Source organism: Bactrocera oleae, chromosome 5 (assembly GCF_042242935.1).
Source record: "Bactrocera oleae isolate idBacOlea1 chromosome 5, idBacOlea1, whole genome shotgun sequence".
Taxonomy (NCBI): Eukaryota; Metazoa; Arthropoda; class Insecta; order Diptera; family Tephritidae; genus Bactrocera; species Bactrocera oleae.
Genome location: NC_091539.1, coordinates 68,226,229 through 68,246,245, shown reverse-complemented (window position 1 = coordinate 68,246,245; position 20,017 = coordinate 68,226,229). Strand labels below are relative to the sequence as shown.

Below are 20,017 nucleotides of genomic sequence, written 5' to 3'. Positions count from 1 at the left end.
TGCACTCACCTGATTTATTCTCAGATACTGTTTTAGTTTGAGCTTTGCTCGGATTTTCGGTAGGCCACCACTTTAGTATATACGATTCAACGCGTCCCTCGGGCTTTGGCCATTCTAATGTAATGTTGCGCGAATCCACCAAGGGTATGATATTGGATACCTCATTCGGCGGTACGGTATACACTACCTCTTGTGGATTGGGACTCTCCACACCGAAGCTTACAGTATTTACTTGTATGGTGTACTTTTCACCTTTAGTCATATCGGTAATGTCTGTCTCAGTGGCGCGCACACTGGGTAAGTTAGTCCATTGCTCTTTAGTCTCCGTGCGGTACCGCATCGAGTACTCAGTGAAATCACTATTCTCAGGTGGCGCCCAATGCACTAACACAGAGTTGCTGCGTACGGTTTCGATGGACATATTGCGTGGGGGATTGGGAACTATATGTTTTGCAGAAATTAATTGAATTTTCTTCATAAATATTTGATCAAAAGTTAGGTTAAGTTTGTCATATACTTACACACTGCTTGAAAATATGCATGCGGTTCACTTCGCAGACCATGACTAACGGCAAAGACCTTCACCTCATAACCGGCGCCAGCATGCAAATTGGTGATGACCAAACGTGAGTCCTTTGTGTCTATGGTACGCACCTCAGAGGTACCATTGCGCGAATACAGTACTTCATATTTTTCTTGTTTGGAGTTCACATCACTCTTCCAGCTTATATTTAGACCTGTGCGTATGCTCTTTAGATCCTCAATAATGGGTGAGGATGGACGTGTTACCACGAATATTGTTGTTTCGTTCGATTCCATTTTCTTTGAGACCGCCTGCACGGAAAGCGAATAATTGCGACCCGGTAGCAGGCTCTCCAGAATAGTGCTTGTGCGATCGGTGGTAAAGGTGCTCGTGTCACCGTTGAACGTCTCCAGTTCATGATAACTGTGTGGCAAGAAAAGTATAATTAGTGTTGAAAATATTTTTAAAATTCCAAATAGCTTACGCTATGCGGTATTCATCCTGTGTACTCGCTGGATCCGGTTCCCATGTGATACGCATCGTATTTGTCTTGTCGTCATTGAACGAACGTAAATTATGCACTGGCAGCGGACGTAGCGTTACATCACCAGCCGCTGGCCATGAGGTCACCTTACCCGAAACGGTTTTCACGATAACATTGAACGTCTTTCCCGGTTCGGTGATATCGCGAAAATCAAAGTAAGCAATCGGATCATTATTTCGTGAAACAGTGGATTGTCGACGTGAAGCGGCCAACGAAACTTGATATTTGTCGAACTCTGATATGCCTTTTGGCGCTTCCCACAACACACGAAACGAGTTCGATGTTATGTAATCCTTATCGAATGTCACATTCAGCGGTCGTAACGGTACAGTGCGATATTGTGCGGTAGTCGGTGGCGAAATTTCATCTTCGGACATTGTTTGTACCGATATATTATAAGCACGTCCGGGCACAAGTCCTTTGAAAGCCGCTTGTGCGGGACCCGGTGGTTCGCCTTCCTTCTCCACATACAGCACACTCTCTAGCGCATCCGGTGGTTCAATGGACACTTTGTAATGGGTATAAATGCCGGCTGGATACGGTGGTTGCCACAGCACGAGCAGTGTGGTCTCATTACGAAACCAGACAATGAATTTGCCGGGTGTATTGGGCTCTGTGCGCGAATTTGTTTGTTGTTTAACGAATGTAGCGTATCACGAGTGTTGTTGGATGGAGTAGCCAATGAGGGAAATAAGAATATGAGTAGGTGAGAAATGATCGAAATTCATATGCAACGGATATATATGAAGTCATAAGTGGTTACAAATATGTGCGGTTACAATAGCAAGCATAGCAGAGCGGCTTGCAGACACATTCCAACTATTTGTGGTATGCACTTTAGTCTTGAGTATTTGTTGCATGCATGATAAGTGAAGACTATGTATATATGTATTTATGTCAATATTCTATTAGCTTTTATTAAAAATATACGTATATGCTTATATTAGTGATAAAATTTAAGTTATGAAATTTTAGCAAGACAATTTTTAGAAAAAATATAAAATGTTTATGAAAGTAATGCTTGGGATTAATTTTTATTTTGTCATGTTTGAAGAGGATATCCGGATTGTGATGGAAACGATTTTGATAATTTTAAGAAAGGTAATGTTTGAGAGAATTGAATAATTTTTCTACGTGTAGTTTGTAATGCTCTTCGAGCAACTTGCAGAAACTTCTGAAGCTTCAATCTACCAGATGGTGCTGGAGACGAATTGCTAATAAAAACACATCTCCTATTGGATCAACTCAACACATTTTGGTCAATGTTTTGGGTATGAAGTGCATCAATGGTAGACTTGTAAAAAAAAAAGCTCAGAATCTTTCACAAAAACGACGTCGAATGGAGGTTGTAAATGTAGCTGAGGACGCTATTACATTAAACGCATCGTTGCTGGTAGCGAAATGTGAATTTATGGATATGCCGTTAAAACTGTTCAACAATCTAGCGAATGACACTCCAAGAATGAGCCGAAATTCAAAAAAAAAAAAATCGCTGAAGGTAGGCCATTTCACCCAAGTGAGTGGAAATTTTATTAAACGTTGGCATGCTTGTATTGGCTCAAAGGGTGGGATAATACGTCAACGTGTAGTTTTCAGTCCGGGTCAAATTTGATCAGATGCTATAGTCAAAGGTCAAAATAATTTCAACAAAACGACAGTGCTAGTAGAAATCGCTTATATACATAAATATTAGGTATTTTACCAGCTAAGGGATAATGTTTTTGAGATACTCAGGGTTGCTTCTTTTGAACGAATCTTTCTTTTAATTTGAATTTTGACGCAATCAGTTCCGAAATTACAGCTCATCAGCAACAAACATCATCGCAATCCATGAAAAATTGATATTTTGCTGAAAAGCTTACAAACAGGTAGTGGTTCCCAAACGATTATTTTTCTATTTTTCGTTAGAAGAAATCACTGATCTAATTTTTATAAAAAGAAAGCTTAATATTACAGCATAATATACTTGTACGGCGATCTTCAAGTAAAAAAGTGCAGTTTTACAGTATTTTGCAACTTATAGTTATATTTTAACTTTAGTTAAACATATATACATATACGAGTATAGAGTGTAGCATAACAGTGCATAAGTCCCAAGTTCAAACTACAGAATTTTTATTAAAAGCATTTAGAACCATATAGTATAATTAATAAGACATTCATTTCAGTACATATTTATATATATGTACATATTTATAGATCGATAAATTAATGCATATTTGGTAAGTTTGTTGTTACCTCGCAGAATTTTTATATCCAGCAACTCTTTATGTCGCGTCCTTCTACCTTTTAGCAGCATAGTGAATAGATATTAGCAGAGATTATAGATTTTATAGAGGTTAACACATTAATTAATTATGATGTATATATTATGTATGTCTTAAAGATGTATTGTTGGTATTTAGTCACAATTGTGTTTTATTCAATTAAATATTAATAAAAGGATAGGGATGACAGTTTTAGTAAGAACCGTTAACGAAAACCCTGAAACCAACACCAAAACATTTTTCCATCTTTTAACTATGCTAAAGCTTTAATTGCAAGAGCGCAACAAAGCGTTTTTTTTATTAAACTTCAACTTTTTATTAATTTCTACAATTGAACAACTCGCCCTTTCCCTCGCCTCAAACTCCATTTAGTAGTAGCATTTATTAGGTCTCAGTTCATCTTTGTTTCGTGACTTACTTGTTGTGAAATTGCGGCTAGTATACGCCACTGATTCCTTGTTGTCGTACACGGTGTAGGCCTGCACCTGATATGTGGCGCCCGGCGTCAACTCTTTGACGCTGTGCTGGAATGTGTTATTTACGACGAATGTGCGATTGTATGAGCTGGAAGCACCGGAGAGGCCGAGCACTTTGATGCGGAAGGATGTGTAGTTGCCTTGGGTGGGCGGTGACCACGAGATGATGGCATTCTTGCCGCTGCGCACTTGCACGGAGAGATTCGAGGGCGGATCGGGCGCTGTAAGAAAGTGAAGAAAATACGTTAAATGTTTATTTAAACTAATGACATATTTTGACAGGGCAATAATATATATTTTAATCTTGTATTCCTTATTTGTCAAAAAGTCGTCGGAATCAAATTCATAACTGGTTAAAAGTATATCTCATTAGAGCAAAAGAGGTTGGAGTACTTTTCAATAATTCACTTAAATAGAGTCCAGCACAGTAAAGTTTAGGTTGAAACACAAATACCTTAATAATATTTGATCTTAAACTCATCATCATACTTTCTACCATTTCCAGTGGTCAATAAAATATGACAGTCTTACAAACGAATGTGATACTAAGGTGCTAATGTTGAGCCAACACACCCTCCAGCCAAATACCTAGTGCTCCACATTTGCATAGTTCAACACAGTCACAAATACCTTCTTTCTTACATGCGTACATATGCACATATTGGAGTTTGCATTTGCTAGTGAAAATATTACTTGTAGTAAAGAACAAGCCACCCTCGAGTTATGAAAGTTTTCCCAATTGTAATTTATTAATTGAAAAGTTTTAAGGGCATTTAGTGACTGTTTGACACATAAAAGGGAAATAGTTTACTTATCTCATGGCAAACGAATGGCTTCTGATAGGTATCGAGCAAAAAAAAAAAGTCAAAATTCATCAAGCAAAATGGGCAAAAACAAATATTGGAGGTCAAAATTAGTCGGAAAACCAGTTCAAAAACCTGCATTTTATGACGGAGGCTGAACTGGAGGATTTAAAAGAGAACTAGCTTTACATATTTACATACCTACGGTAGCATGGAGAACTTTTGCAATCATAAAACAGTAATTAATCTGTAAATATATTTGCTCTAATTTCCAACTTGAATAATTACAACTTCGATGATACTATCGAAGTTGGCTTCACAGGCCAAAAAAAAAGAAGAAAAAATATATAAATTTTCAAGAGGGCGAGTGAGCTAAGGTTATCACATATATATACATACATATTTTTTAGTATATATCAAATACTCGTATGCGTATGTGGCAGTAAGTATATAGAAATAAACTACGCCCGTGGGTAATTTACTCAATGAAGTCGTTGCGACGGTCAATGGGGAATTAATAGGTATGTATGTATTTGGTATGCCTATTTCTTCAAAACTAAAATAAAGTGATTGTAATATGTGTACAGAAATACAACTCAACTAAAAAGAATTAAGTATGTGTTAGTGTGTGTTTTACAGGGAAGTTTCGAGCGCTGAATGGTCAGTTTTTGGTGGTGGCGTACATTTTTATAAGGGTGTGGTGCTCTGACGTTGCCCTTAGGTGTTAGAATCGTAGATAAACATCACGCTAAAATAACATAAATTCAGAGTTGTTGAAAAGTATGTATGTCTATATGTAATTGATCAGGGGAAGTAAAAAAAACTTGAAGAAGTATTTAAATCACTTCAATTAGAGCAAAAATAACAACAGAACAAATTTTAAGATATTTTTTATTTTACATAATATTAATTCCTTTTTAACTATATTACGAAAATAACAAATTTACAACAGTTCGGCAAAACAGTGGACCTTGACTATTAAAGTGCTGATGTATGTATGTACATATGTATATTTGCTGAGTCCAGCCGGACGCAATGTGAAATTAGCATTTGACGTTGCGTTGGCTAAGTGGCTCTACTCTACTACGAAAATTATCAAGTTAAGCAGAAACTTTTCGCTAACATAACTCATACGACAGGTGCAACCTAATACAGTAGGGGCTAACCAAATACTAACTAAAAACAAACTAGTGCAAAATTAAACATTTTTGGAATAAGAAACAAATTTACTTTGAGTTATGTTGAAAATAATTAGTACTACGTGATGTTTTAGGGCAAAAAATAATAATTAATTTGAGATAAAACTGGAATAAGAACCTAAAGAACCCTTGATGAAGAACATATCCAAATATAAATGTCAATTATAGAAAATATTGCGCCACATTGTGGGTGCTAAAGCAAGCACGTTAAGTTTTGAAATTTTACAGGAAAAGAAATTAATTTTTGCTTAATTGACTAGGATATTTAATAAATATACTTAGAGTGAAATAAAAAAAATTATCGATATATTTTTCATATTTCAATCGGCTTTATCTTTAAAAAAAATATACGAAAGTTTTCTTATTTTCTAATAGTTTATAGTCTAATAGACTGTCACATTGGGTCTGATTCTACAAAACAAAAATGAAATTGCCTTAAGAACGAAGTGTTTATAATTTCTGAGCGCCCACTGTACATACATATGTACATACACGTGTGCGTTGGTTTTCTGGTTTCTTTGCAGCAAGCAGACACTTGCAAAATTCATGACTTTAGCAAAAGTATTTGCCCAAAAGTCGCCTAAAATGCGTGCTTTGCAAATTTACAAGTTACCGCTTACCAAAAATAAAACTAGTCTACGGATTTACAAAGTTTTGGCGGAAGCAATGCCGAGAAAGTTTTGTCCACACAAATCTACGCTATGGTCATTGCACTCAATTAACACTTTGGTTGGCGAAAATAAAGGAGAAATTAGTAGTAATAAAATTTTGAGTTACTAAACGTATATCATGCTGGGCCATAATACTTAAAGTTCGGAAAACTATTACAACAACTTTTTAGTTTTAGATAAATTCTCACTTTTGCTGGAATTCTTAAATTTCACTTAGCACTTTTGTAGAAAATTTGAAGGCGTTTATCAAACAGAGCAGCTTAAGATGTAGCAGCTTAAGAGCTAGCAAGCTCTACTTTAGGCAAATATGAAGAGCATAAGTGAATCTTTTTAAGTCCAGAAAAAGTTGAAGATGATAAAATGTAGTAAATATTTTTACACACAACAACACGAGAGGTGCTGGCAAGTCGAGATACGTATGCTTGTATAGCGGCAGTTTATTTTCTTCTTCACATACTCAGCAAGTTAATTTTCTATATAAATGTAATTTGTCTAACATTTCGTAATGCTTGCGCGTTTTTTACTTAATTTCAACAATTACATAATCCTACAACAACGCCATGATGTAAGCAGTCAAGTGCAAAAAGAAGAGCTACGCCGCCACAAGGGAACGCAATTGTAATTTTAGTACTTTGTTAAATTACAGAAACGCAGTTAAAAGGCAATTTTCATAATTCTACTCACAGAGACAGGCATTTAGAAGCGTAATGAGCACTTTAAACAGCGCAAAAACACACTTTATGGGCCCACTAGTGTACCCACATAGGCAATGACTTACTATATGGGGAAGTTAAAAAGCGTTAAATTTGTACCAAAGCGCTACACTTTCGAAACTTCTGAAGAGCGAAGACTCACTTCCCGATTTAATGTGTTCAACTTAATGCAGCAGACAGTTGAGTGGTGTATGTGTGTGTGTGCGTGTGTGCGAAGAGCACGCTGTGGGTGTTTCCGCTATTATGATCATTAGGCTGAAAATAAATACGGGTAAGTGCTTTGATATGTCTGTGACACCTGTCAGCTTGACAGTAAAGTGGTGTTTGTACTCTAAAAAGCTTTGTGGAAGTTGGAAAGTGGTCAATATTGAATATACCAAATTATAAAAATACTTTTACATTTTGCTTTCGCTTTAATTATTGCGTTTTTTTTAAGTTATTTATTCAAAATACGGTGTTACTAAACATTTTTAGGTTATTCTAAACTCAATCGGTACTATCTATCGAAAAGAGAGAAAAGAAAGTAAATATTGAAGCCAAAATTGTTTACCATAGTCTCGCTTTGCTGCTTCAAAATGCATAAATAAGTTCCACACGATAAAGCCTTTCGTGTTGCGATATTTATCTCTTCCCCGAAAGCAATTAAAAATGTCATGGGCCAAAGTGTTCTATGCATACTTTAGGGTTATCCTCATATATGTAAACATAAAGATTTTATTTTTCAGCTTATTAAGGAGTAATTCCGCAAATTTTATATCTATTCATTATCAATAGAGGTTTTAAACTTGTCTGAAGCTTCAACGTCGTTTATTAGAACAATTAATGACATTTTAGCACAAATTCATAAACAATCAATTATACAGATACTTTTTTTAACCATTTGTTCTACTATAGCTTTGAGCGGCCAGCTGAATTAATTTCATTTCAATTTGCTATATATAAAATATTGATTAAATTAGCTATATAAAAAAAAGTTGTTCTGAAGTAATTAAGAACTACCCTATATAATGTAAGCTCGCTCACCTGTGGTAATTGTCACCGTCCACGATAGCACATCTGGATGCGTGTAATTTGTGTAGTACAACCAGAAATTGTATTTGGTGCCGGGCAGAGCGTGCGAGAATTGAATCTCCTCGCCAATCTCACGCGACGGAATTGTTGTGTTTGGCGCTGGATCACCGAATGGCGGACTGTAGTCGATGCGGTAAAAGACATTGTCCAGTCCTTGATTATTAGGTATGCTTATGGCTAAGTCGGCACAAATTACACTCTGTAATTGAAGGAAAGTTAGAAAATTAGTATGGTTTCATATAGTATCACAATGTTTTAAAGATGCATTGAAAACGACAGAACAAAAATCGAAGTTTAGTACGAGTATAACGATATTATGTAATTTATTATTCACATAGCAATTTTCAGTGAGACAATTAAATTATTAATTGCTTGGTAATTCTCTATAAAAAGCTTTCTCAACTAACAACTATTTCTATTAATTTCATGCGCCAGTTTACACAAATCTGATCTACTTTTGCTATATATAATTTGTAAGCAAAATGCAAGGAATAAGTGTTTAAAAACGTTTCTTAATTTAGTCAATTAACAAATTGTTTAAAATTAGGTTAATACGTGCAGCGACACGTTGTTAATTGACTCAATTAATGATTTCCTGAAACACTTAAAAAGCGGCTTTGTATCATTAATTCGACTATAAATTCGGTAATTAAGCATATGATCGGTAAATTGCGCTCAATTAAATAAAGGCTTTCCTAGCACTCTCTTAATTTAGTCATTTAGCACTTCTATTACATAAGGAAGATAGTTTTGACTTAACGAAGCAGTCATTTAATTTAAAATGCAATTTAAATTTACTTTAAGTCAAGTCAGTTTATATAAACCTTTGATATATGTCGAGTTATATTAAGGTGATTTGGCGTACAAGCAGCGCCGAAAGCATATTACAAGATCCAAATCTAAGATTCCCTAATAATACTCCAAAAAGCAGTTTCAGTGAATTCCTTGTAATCGAGTCACATTTAAACTAACTTTCTATTAAAAAAAAATAAATAAATGGAAAAAGAAAATTTTTCACCGAATTCATTTGCATTCTGAAGAGGCAAAATGCTACGAAAGCGTATAAAAGAGACAGCTAAAAGCAGCAACAACTTTTTCAATATTTTAGAACTTCTCCGTTTTTGGCATGAAATGAAGTCAAGATAAGAGTGTGACTGCTAGCAGAGCTACTGCGGACATTAAAATTCGCAAACAATGCCAGCAAAGCGAGGAAACTGATAAAAATAATGGGTTTCAGTTTTATTTAAAAATGAAAAACTAAAAAATAGCTAATTTGTCTCACAAAGAGGCTTCGCAAAATTATGCTGAGCAGAAAATTGCTTATTGCAGTTGGGTGAGGCGTAACTGTTGTGCGGGGAAGAGTATCTCGTTTTCACTTTACTTACACGAAACACATTTGTTTCGTCGCAAAATTGCATATTTGTTGCACAGTTGCATGCTTTTAATGGGTAGCGCTTAGTCGGCCGATGGCAGACAGTTTTACATTCAACACGCGTATTAACCGGGGTATATATACATGTATAGTTTTAAGCTTGAATGTTTTATCTATATAGCACAAAAACAAAAAAAAAAAATTAAAAGGGTCAAGCAGCGCATGATATGAAGTTAATGAAAAGTAAGTGAATATTATTGAATTATTTATTGGCAACCAAAGTAATACATATCAATGTCTATATACATGTGTTATTGCGACCATAAAACTATTTTCACTTATCATTTTCGTTCGAAAGGGATTTTGAATTCATACAATTGCATACAAACATTTTTGGCACTATTAGATAGAGATTTATTCTCTTTGCAAGCAATCTACAGTAGACTGAGAGTCATATTAGTGCTTGCACTAAGGGAGAACTAAGAATGATGTTTTGTTTTTGAGCATGTCAGAAAAATAATAGTATATAGTTTATTTTTTCTAATGAAAACGTATGACAATACAATAATAATAATAATAACATTGTACTACATTCGGCTGGGTCTTGGACCAAACAAGTTATTTTCGAGAGATTGCGTCTTAAGTATAAAAAATATTGTCTTCATTTTTCGAAGTTAGCTTCCGAAATGAAAATACCGATGTTTGAAATTAGGGTTATTTAAAACACTACTAACATTAATTAAAGTATTTACACAAAAATTAAAAATATGGTCAACACTGCTTTTTCCACTTGTTTCAATTGTGTATAACGCTTCTCGGTCAAACTTATATGACAGTTACTATATGGGATCAAAGTCCGATCTTCGAAAAAAAAAATTTTTTTATAGTTCAGAAATACCAGTCCAAATTTGAAATCTTATAGCCTCAATCCTTCGAAAAAATTGATTTGGTGCAATATCCAGAAAAAAAATCGTTTTTGCCGTATAGTGTAATAATTTCCTTTTTAATTTTTTTATAATTCCATAATCGTTTTTACTGCTCAACAATTAATTATTGTCCTTTGTAAAATAATATATAATACAAGTAAAAATTTAATGAAATGTTTTTGCATCAAAAGTTGTTTATAGTTTTTAACGACCTGCCCTAATACTCTGTATGCTAAGAATGTGCAAGGATGTGAGAAAACGATGATGACAGGCTTAAAACTCCATTTGCAAGTGCATCACTCGTAGTTATTCATTTTGGCAGAGCTCTTTTTGCCAGAAACAGGAAATATAAATCTATATTGAGTGGTGGATAAATGCAAAATTATATCAATATACATTTATCAGTATAAATAAAACACTATGTAACAAATAATTGAGAAAAATGTATAATTGCTATTTAAACTTTAACAAACAAAATTTTTGGTTTTTTAATAAATTTATATGTAACATAAAAATATTTATTTTGTAAAGAAAGACAAATTTTAAATTCAATGCTTTTTGTGTGTTTTTTAAAAATATCAGTTCTACGCCTAATTGTAGGCAATGCTTAGTGGTATTGCTTAAAATGGAAATGTTGCCTGCCTTTAGGTAGCTGGAAGGGAAAATTTCAAAACACGCATACCAATTACAACCCACTGCGTTTAATTTTATATCATTGAAAGGAAAAAATGTTAACTCGTTTCCACGCCATACCGTTAACTGCAATTCCAAAGAAGGCGTTTTCCGAGTTTTTGGTTTGTTCGGGTGGTGCCAGCGGTGGTACATGCAGGAAGTGGTTTTGCTAAATACTGATTTCTGACTTTGATAACATCACACACATCAAACAGACATGTATAAACATGCATTTGCATATCCAAAAAAACACAGCCCGTATGTTTGTACAAACTCGGGCTGACGCCTACGAAACAAACTGTTGTCGGGTGAACGGTTAAATGGCATATCAAAGGGCACGAGAGCAAACAAGTCTGAAATGTTGAAATGTAACGGAAGCTAACAGGACTTTTTGAGTTGCACAAATGCACATTCTTGTCGACGAAAAATACAAAAAGGAAATATTTGACGAAAATGGTAAACTACGAACGACGTGTAGGTGTTGGCATTGAAAGTAATCAAAGGATTGGTGCTGGTGGCAGTTGACTAGAAAAGTGAATTCGTTAGTTTATTGGCTAAAAGAGCCATTGAGAAAACCGTAAAAGCACTCAACACATACTGGCGAGGGCAAATAAACTCTACTTGTTGACAGGATTGATGATGTTACGGGAGAGTTTTTTTGCGGGTAGCAGCAAAACAAATTTGTAGAGAAGTTTTAGATCAAGTATTTGCGTATTTTGAAAATTTTTTAATTTTGCATCGAATTTAAGCAAAAAGAGAGTAACTACTTTTTGGGATTGCCATATAGTATAAAACCGGTTTATAAAGAAAAACTTTAGAGTTCAAGTGCGATGGGAACATGAACACCTTGTTATCTGTAGTGGGTTTGAATTTGCAACAAACAATTTAAAAGGGAGCCAGAGAAGTATAGTATGTTTTCAATGCCGAGCAGTACGCAAATTTCTTTTCGCTACTGATAATGGAGACAAAACGTGTACAATCAAATTTTTAACCAATTGAATTAACTTATATTGATTTATATATATTATATATATCAACAACAATAACAAAAACCTAACCTTATATATTTATATATATATATAAATGTATACATATCAGTACGTATAGCGCTTACTTCACTTCATTGCTATCTGATACCCACGGATTATAATTGTTTTAACAAAAACAAACACTCGTATTTAAATGACAGACAAACATGCATACATATGTATGGTATATACATATATGTATCTTATTGTACACAAATAATTCGACCCATCTGCTCAACCACAAACTCGTCGAACTTTTTTCATTGCAGTCGGTGTTTTTGGCTCGCTGCCTTGTTACATGTACGAGTATATGTGTGAATGTGTGTGTCAGCCATGAATTCAATATGATGTAGAGCTTTATTGGTACACCGCAAAACCAGATTGTTTTTGGATTTACAAAAGTCAATGAAAAACGTGAAAATATTGCTAATCCCATAAGAGTATGGTTGTTAAATTGTAAAACTTACCATACACAATTAATTTGTTTGCACTTTTATTGAAAAAAAAAAAAAATTTTTACTTTTTCTTGTAATGTATAGTCCATTTGCTGTAAGTAAATCCTCTAAATAAGAATTTGAAGAGACGTTTTTCCATTTAAATTGAGGTCCACAGATTTCATTAAAATAACGCAAAACGCGTTGGTGGAAATTCCACATTTGCACGATGCTTTACGAACTTGTGAAACTTTTGCACTTAAAAATTAATAAAAAAAAATACTCAGAAATTGCCAAACGACTTGTCGCTGTGAAGATTTCTATCATACTTATCAAATTCGGTTGCTTGGATGGCTTTAGACATGGACTCTCTAAAGTTCTTGAGAGTTTCGGCCACGAACCAGCTTCTAAAGTTTTTACTTCTGCGAGGGATGTCTGAGTAAGACGTAACTTTTCGAAGAGAGTATCCATCAGATTTTTTACGTATAGTAACTATTTCAGTGGTGAGATTCGAGGAGGATTTTATCCGCATGAAATTTCTATATTTTTTAGTTTCTGACTTTAATTCTGCTGTGATGTTTTTAAAGCAGAGGTAACTGTCATTAAAGTAGCAGTAGATGTACTATGCTAAAAATTTGTTACTAATATAATAATTGACGTGACTGTATATTTTTGTAAATTTTATGACAGCCAACATAATCCTGTCTCCTAATGAGATTTTAAATGCATATAAAATCGCCTTTTTGTTTCTTGGCTTTAAAATTGTAGAAACTCTATATAGATTTTTATAAATTTTTAATTAAATATTTTATTATATAGTTTCAGTTGTTTTGAAGTTTGTGAGGCACATATGTAACTGATATTGACAACAAACTTTCTATTAACAGTTCCGATAAACTTTCAAGCACATTTATTTGAGGAAATTATATAAAGTATTTTTATTATAGTAGTTTTAATACTTTTTTTTATAAACAGGAACCTGTAGTATGAAAACTATACTTGTAGATACAAATTAAAATCAATCAATTTAAAAGTTTTCTATTATGCAAATTAAGTGGAACTACGAAGCGTGATTTAATAATAGTTTTCCATGAATTAAATTAATAGACAACGTGAGCGTGAAATATCAAGTACCCGGATAGTACTCACACTTCAATACATAAATAATTAATTTACAAAAGTAATTTTATAATAAGCTATATGCAAATCTAAGCAATACCGCTTTAGCTAGCAATTATAATTCTGAATACGCTCAAGAAAATTGAAATAAAAGCGAATCTCCACGCTTCCAAGCGAAATTGCAAACAAATAAAAATAAAAAAACATAAACATAAAGATAAAACATCTAATCAAAAGTGGAAAAAAGTAAAACACTAAAGCAGTAGGTGAAAACCAAGCGACTGCGCAATTAAGTGACCGGCGGGCGGGCGGACTGACACCATTATTTATTATTTGCAGTAAGGCACTGAAGCGTGCTGAGTGCAAATCAGTCAGTGGGGAAGGTGCGCCTGCGCATTATGAGTCTGAGTCTATAAACATATTATATGGTGTTGGCGAGAGGTACGCGGTGTTCGGGGAAATGAAAGGCAAACCGCACTTTAAAATTAGCAAAACTGGAGATAATAGACAGGTTGCCTGTCGGCGTTAACAACAACAATGCATTGCTATAAACGTTATTACCACAAATTTATATGAATGACTACATACAAATGCGCTCCGGCGATTATAAGCTTTTATTTCAGTGCATAATTCACCTTTTATTGCGGCAGAGGTGAGAGTAGTTTGAAATCGAAAACTTACTTTGCTCATTGTAGGCGATTTTAATTGTAAATTGCTGATCGTTCGTTTGATTTATGGCCGCTTGGCAGACTGGTTTAAACCAGCGGTGGTCTAGCGAACATACACACACAATAACAACAACTTGTTTATGTGTTGTGTATATCATTGAAACATTAACAAATTGGCTGCTAGTATAAAGAGTCAGCGAACTAATATTGCGCTCAATACATTTTCATGTTGTGTTTATACCCTGCACAGGGTTTTTTAAGTTCGCCACGAAGTTTGTAACACACAGAAGAAAACGTCGGAGACCCTATAAAGTGCATCGAACTAGTCCCTCAGTTTCTGAGATATCGATATGAAATTTTGCACACGTAATTCGCTTCTTAAGAAGCTGCTAATAACCGACTGATTAAAATCAAGTCTTTCTATGGAAAACTTTTTTATTTGACAAATTATCTTCATGAAATTTAGCACAGACCATAGTCAAAGGCAATGCTATAATCTACGAAGGTATTGCTTCGATCGGATCATTGCAGCTTATAGCTGTCATACAAACTGACCAAACCAAATAAAGTTTTTGTATGGAAAACTATTTGATTTGGCAAATTATCTTCACGAAATTTGGTATGCATTATGGCCCAAGACAATGCTACGAAATCCGAACATATCGTTAAAGGTATTATTGCTTCGGTGCAAGCAAAGTTAATGATTTTTCTTGTTCATTGCTATGACTGGGCCAATGCTAAATCAAAGTAACATAATTTACTGCATTCATATGCATTATATTATGTTGATTAGTGCTTTGCAGATATTTATTTATGTATGTATGTATGTATAAGTGTTTGAAATTATTTGTGAGTATTATAAATACAGGTATTCGAAAGGCTTGTAGCACTAAAGTACATTGCTTTATATAAGTACATTTATAATAATAATTTATACTTTATATATGTATACCCACTTAAGTATGTATGTATGTATATATGTATATTTTTATATAATTAATTTCTATTTTCCATTCCTTCATATCCGTGAGCATCATTAGCCGTTTCTTCAACAGCATTTGAGTCCCTTTCAAATTTTTGTTTGTTGCCACACTTTTGTAAAAGATTTAATTATAACGCACAAGTCTCCGCTTAGTGCCATTGTAAGCGATTGTGTAACATGTCTACATGTGCAGCTTTAATTTTGGTTATGAACGTGTTTATAATTTTTTTCATAACATAATGTTAATGTGCAATTAAACATATATTATATATACATATGTAAGTAGCTATGTGTATATCGCTCACGATTTCTATGAATTCATTATGCCTGCTCGCATGTTGCTCTACATTTTGCCAACAATAATTTTTGAGACTTGACATTGCACAGAATGCACACACAAATACACAAAAATATATACACACGCATATATACATACGAGTACACAACACAGATTCGAAATTATATCATATTAACGCTTGAAAATTGAACGCGCGTGCTAGCGCATAAGCTCTAATATTTGTAGCTAACATTTAAAATATGCTCTGCAAAATAACTGTGCCAATATTTTACCGTTTTCAAACTGGCTTGTGCAAAAGTTGCTATTTTGTTGCGCAATTTTGACATTTTTAACACTAATTTTTCTAATTGCTTTTTATTGTCTTCTAACTGTAGACTCTACGCCAATTCCAAGTTGTTAAGAGTTTTAATGGAATTTGTTGTTGTTTCTTGAGTTATTTGACAGATAACATAGTTAAACATCATTAAGAGATGAAGTCAAGTTAGCTGATTTATTAACTAACTGCAACACTTGCCTCAAGAATGTCGGAATTGCACGAATTAATAAAGTGAGAGATAGAGTTATAGAGAGATAGTTTCAGCTCAGTAAATGCGCTTGATATATTTTTGTGGAATAATAATGTTAGTTTTGATTATCGACGCATAAAACGGATACCAATAATTAAAATTTGCTGTATGTTTTCTAAACTGTGTAAATGCTAGTTGCATCTATATTATACATCCCGAGCTAGCTTTCGACAATATACTCGTACATATACAGGAGGTGATTTATTTTTTGTTGTCAATCGATATCGATATACTCGTAAGCCTATGATGCTTCTGGCGGAAACTACGACCCCATATCATCATAAAAAATGGCATACCCTATACTAACTGTTCATGTGGGATACCAAAAATGCGTACATCATCGATGTGTTAATGTTTTTTTAAATAGATGCAATTCCCGTTTCTTAGACCGCGTTATGCCTAATGTGAATATCTGGAGCCATCTGATTTACTTGTTACTTAAGATTTTTCTGATAATTATTTTCTATTAATATTCAAAACTAGTAATTATGGATAAAACAAGAAAACACTTCACTATGGCAGCTATTTGCTGTAGTCGTCTGATCTGTAAAATTCCTTCGAATATTGTAGCATTGTTTTGGATAATAATACAGACGAAATTTCATGAGGATATCTTATCAAATAAAAAGTTTTCCCTACAAACACTTGATTCTTATCATTAAATTTGTATGCAGCTATATGCTATAGGGGCCCGATATCGGCGGTTCCGAAACCAAAAACCTGAGTTTAGACAGACGGACATGGCTAATCCACTCAGCTCGTCACACTAAACATTTGTATGTATAAATAATATCTTGCTCTGCTGTCGTCTTGCGGTATGACAATAAGATAAGTGGACTTCGTGCGAGCTCGAGCGCTGGTTACCAACCAGTATTTGCGCGACGGTAAGGTCTTTAGGGGCCAGAACAGATTATAAGAGATCTATTAAAATACTTGCCCTCAACATTGTTCATTAGTGTAGACAAAAAATTTTGACATACGCCAATCGTCAGAGTTGTCTGGATGAAGTTGAGGTGTAAACATCTTGTCTTTGAATTAATGCCCGACATTCGCTAGATTGACAAAAAAAACCATTTTAGATTTCATACTTTCGGTAAAACGGGCGAATTCACCGAGTGAATTTAATACAATAGATTTGTAGTAAGCACAAAGAGATTCATCGGTACATGAGGAACATTTGATTGAAAGGTAGGCGTTTTTGTCAAATGGGATCTCCTTTGCGAAACCTAACCTAACCTAGCTTAATCAAAACCATAACATCTTAAGCTGAAAATTCGCATAAAAAGTATTAAAACAAGATTCAAGAATAAGCTCAACTATAACTTCACCCCTTTCGAGTATTCATAAAGATGTTTACCACTCACTTGGTCATTAACATTGTTTATGCTCGCACAATACTTAACTACTCAAGACCCCGTAGGCGCTTTTTGCCATTTTTCCGCTTTTTTTTTTGTTCGCAGTTTTTGTATGATCTCGTCTTTAACTGCGCCTGTGAGGTGTTTTCTTCCTGTCTAAATACTTGACTCATTTTTAGTGATTTTGTTTCGCGTTGCATACCGACAACCCCACCAATAGTGGCTGAGTAGTAGTTAGTCCCTCAAACAGGCAGCCAGTTATACAAGTATGTAAATAAAGAGTTATGCACATTTGTCACTCAGCTCTATTCATTGTAGCTGTCATTCCGCGTCGCAACTTCTCCGCCTCACCAGCTACATAAGTAATCGACCGACTATCTATCTTCATGTGTGTGTGCGTGTGTGAATAAGTTAACAGTCGTTCATTCATTGCAAGAGTTCAACGGCGCCTTGAGAAGGCTGTTTTGCACCGCCCGCGCACACTTCCCTCCTTGCATGCACACATATACATACGTATAACTATTAAAAATGGGAAAATAAACTATAACTACAACTACAAAAACGGCGCGCAATCAACAAGCCGCCTCGGCAGCGTCAATGCAACAGGTTCTTTTCTTTTATTTTGCTTTTATTTTCTTCCTACGCTTTGCATTTCGCCTGCGGTTTGTTTTTTGTCTTTTCGGGCGAAGCACTTACCGTGCGTGTTCTTGGCTTTTAGAATTATCTTTGTGTTTGTTGGCGTTTAAAATTTTTTTTAATTTTTATGTTTTTTCATTAAAATTTGTTCTTTGTTTTTCCTACACTTTTTCAGTGTCATTATAATTCTTGTCGCTTATTTAAATGTCAGCTATTCATAAACATGAAGAACACGTTGCACGCGTTGTTGCATGCTAATACGGCTCGCGCGGTTGTTCGGCAGCCATGTTTTCATTAGTTTGTTTTGGCGTATTGCTCGACACTCATATCCCCAATGTCGGCAGCACTGTGACAATGTGTGAATGGTCGCGGCGCTGGTGGCGGAGTAGGCCTTCTTTCATTGTTTGCCTTCAACTTGACTTTTAAATTTATCTTTGTTGTGTGTTTTGCACTTTGTACTTTTTGTGTTTTTATTTTGTCTTAAGTGGATTTTCCGTAAACAAAGTGCAGAAGAAAATGCCATGTGTAAATGTCTGAACAGAGCGTTTGTGGTTCGTTGTTCTGGCGAAATGTTTTCCACTGCAGAAATGCTTTAAGTATGAAACAATTAATATGAATTGTAGCTAGAATAAACCTAAGTGCACTGGGGTCATATCTCAGCAATGTTAAATATATATTTGCCATACACTTCGGTGGATGCTTACCAGAGGAATAAATTGTAGAATATATTCTATAAATCAAATTTATTGCTTTTTTAAATATTATCTAACATGATCCTTATACTTTTCCAAGAATTTCAACCAATTTCGGAAGACTTTATTTAATGCAATTGAAAAAATTTCATAATTGTTATTCGTGGTTTAGCTTAGGTTTCATAATCTTAAACTCATGATTCGTGTATCCGTGCAGATGTTATGCACTAAAGGCAGCCAAGTTCGATAGTCCAAATTGTTGACAATTTTTCCCATTCTACTTTTAAGAATAGTTGCTTTTTCTCACATGAAAAAATAAATTTAATTATAAACATATTTTTAACTTAACTTTTTTTTGTGAGCATCTTCTATGTGCTTTTATTGTTGTAATATTGATTTTGTTTTATCAGTTGATTTTAAATAAAATTTTAAAATAGTTTGCAACTCTTGTCATAAGTATATTTTACTAAAATCTTTTCTAAACCGTTTTAGTTTAAGGTACATATTGTAATAATTCATTTATTCAATTAATTTAATATTATCATTTATAAAATGTTGGCAACGCTGCAACTTTTCGATATTTCATTTTGTGCACAGTTTTTAATACTTTTTATATATTGTTTTCCACTATAATACGCAATCCCAATATATGCGACTTTCATATCATTATACTTTTCTGGTACAACTAACTTGGGACGATCTTTGCGAAAATCGCCGGTAAACGAAAACCTTTTTTTAGGAATCGAAAAAGTGTCAACGTCACAAATCATAGGTTTTTCTGTCAAAAGAGTTCTACAAAATTAACCGAGATGAAATTATCGTTATCTGGATTATCTATCAACTTTGGAATATTTTGAAATATTATATATCTCAGGCCACATTTTTTCTGGAACTTTCTTTTATTACGGGTGAACCTTTTCTTATACAAGATTTAATCGCAATCAAGAAGCTCGCGTATAGCAAATAGAGCTTCAATTTGGAAATCAGAACTTTGGAAATACA

At 34.2% G+C, this 20,017-nt stretch overlaps 1 protein-coding gene across 3 annotated transcripts in view; it reads right to left on the bottom strand.

The window, feature by feature from the left end:
* LOC106623853 (tyrosine-protein phosphatase 10D) overlaps positions 1-20,017 on the bottom strand; it is a 126,075-nt gene that overhangs the window by 8,148 nt on the left and 97,910 nt on the right. For 2 of the 3 annotated variants that reach the window (XM_036362489.2, XM_070110804.1), the window contains exons 3-7: positions 8,220-8,466; positions 3,753-4,031; positions 1,008-1,680; positions 522-946; positions 10-441 (exon numbers count right to left, since the gene is read on the bottom strand). In XM_036362489.2, coding sequence (XP_036218382.2) covers positions 10-441; positions 522-946; positions 1,008-1,680; positions 3,753-4,031; positions 8,220-8,466 — 2,056 coding nt within the window. Of the gene's footprint in view, positions 1-9; positions 442-521; positions 947-1,007; positions 1,681-3,305; positions 3,354-3,752; positions 4,032-8,219; positions 8,467-20,017 lie in introns of all 3 variants that reach the window. The other variant, XM_070110805.1, reaches the window with a different exon arrangement.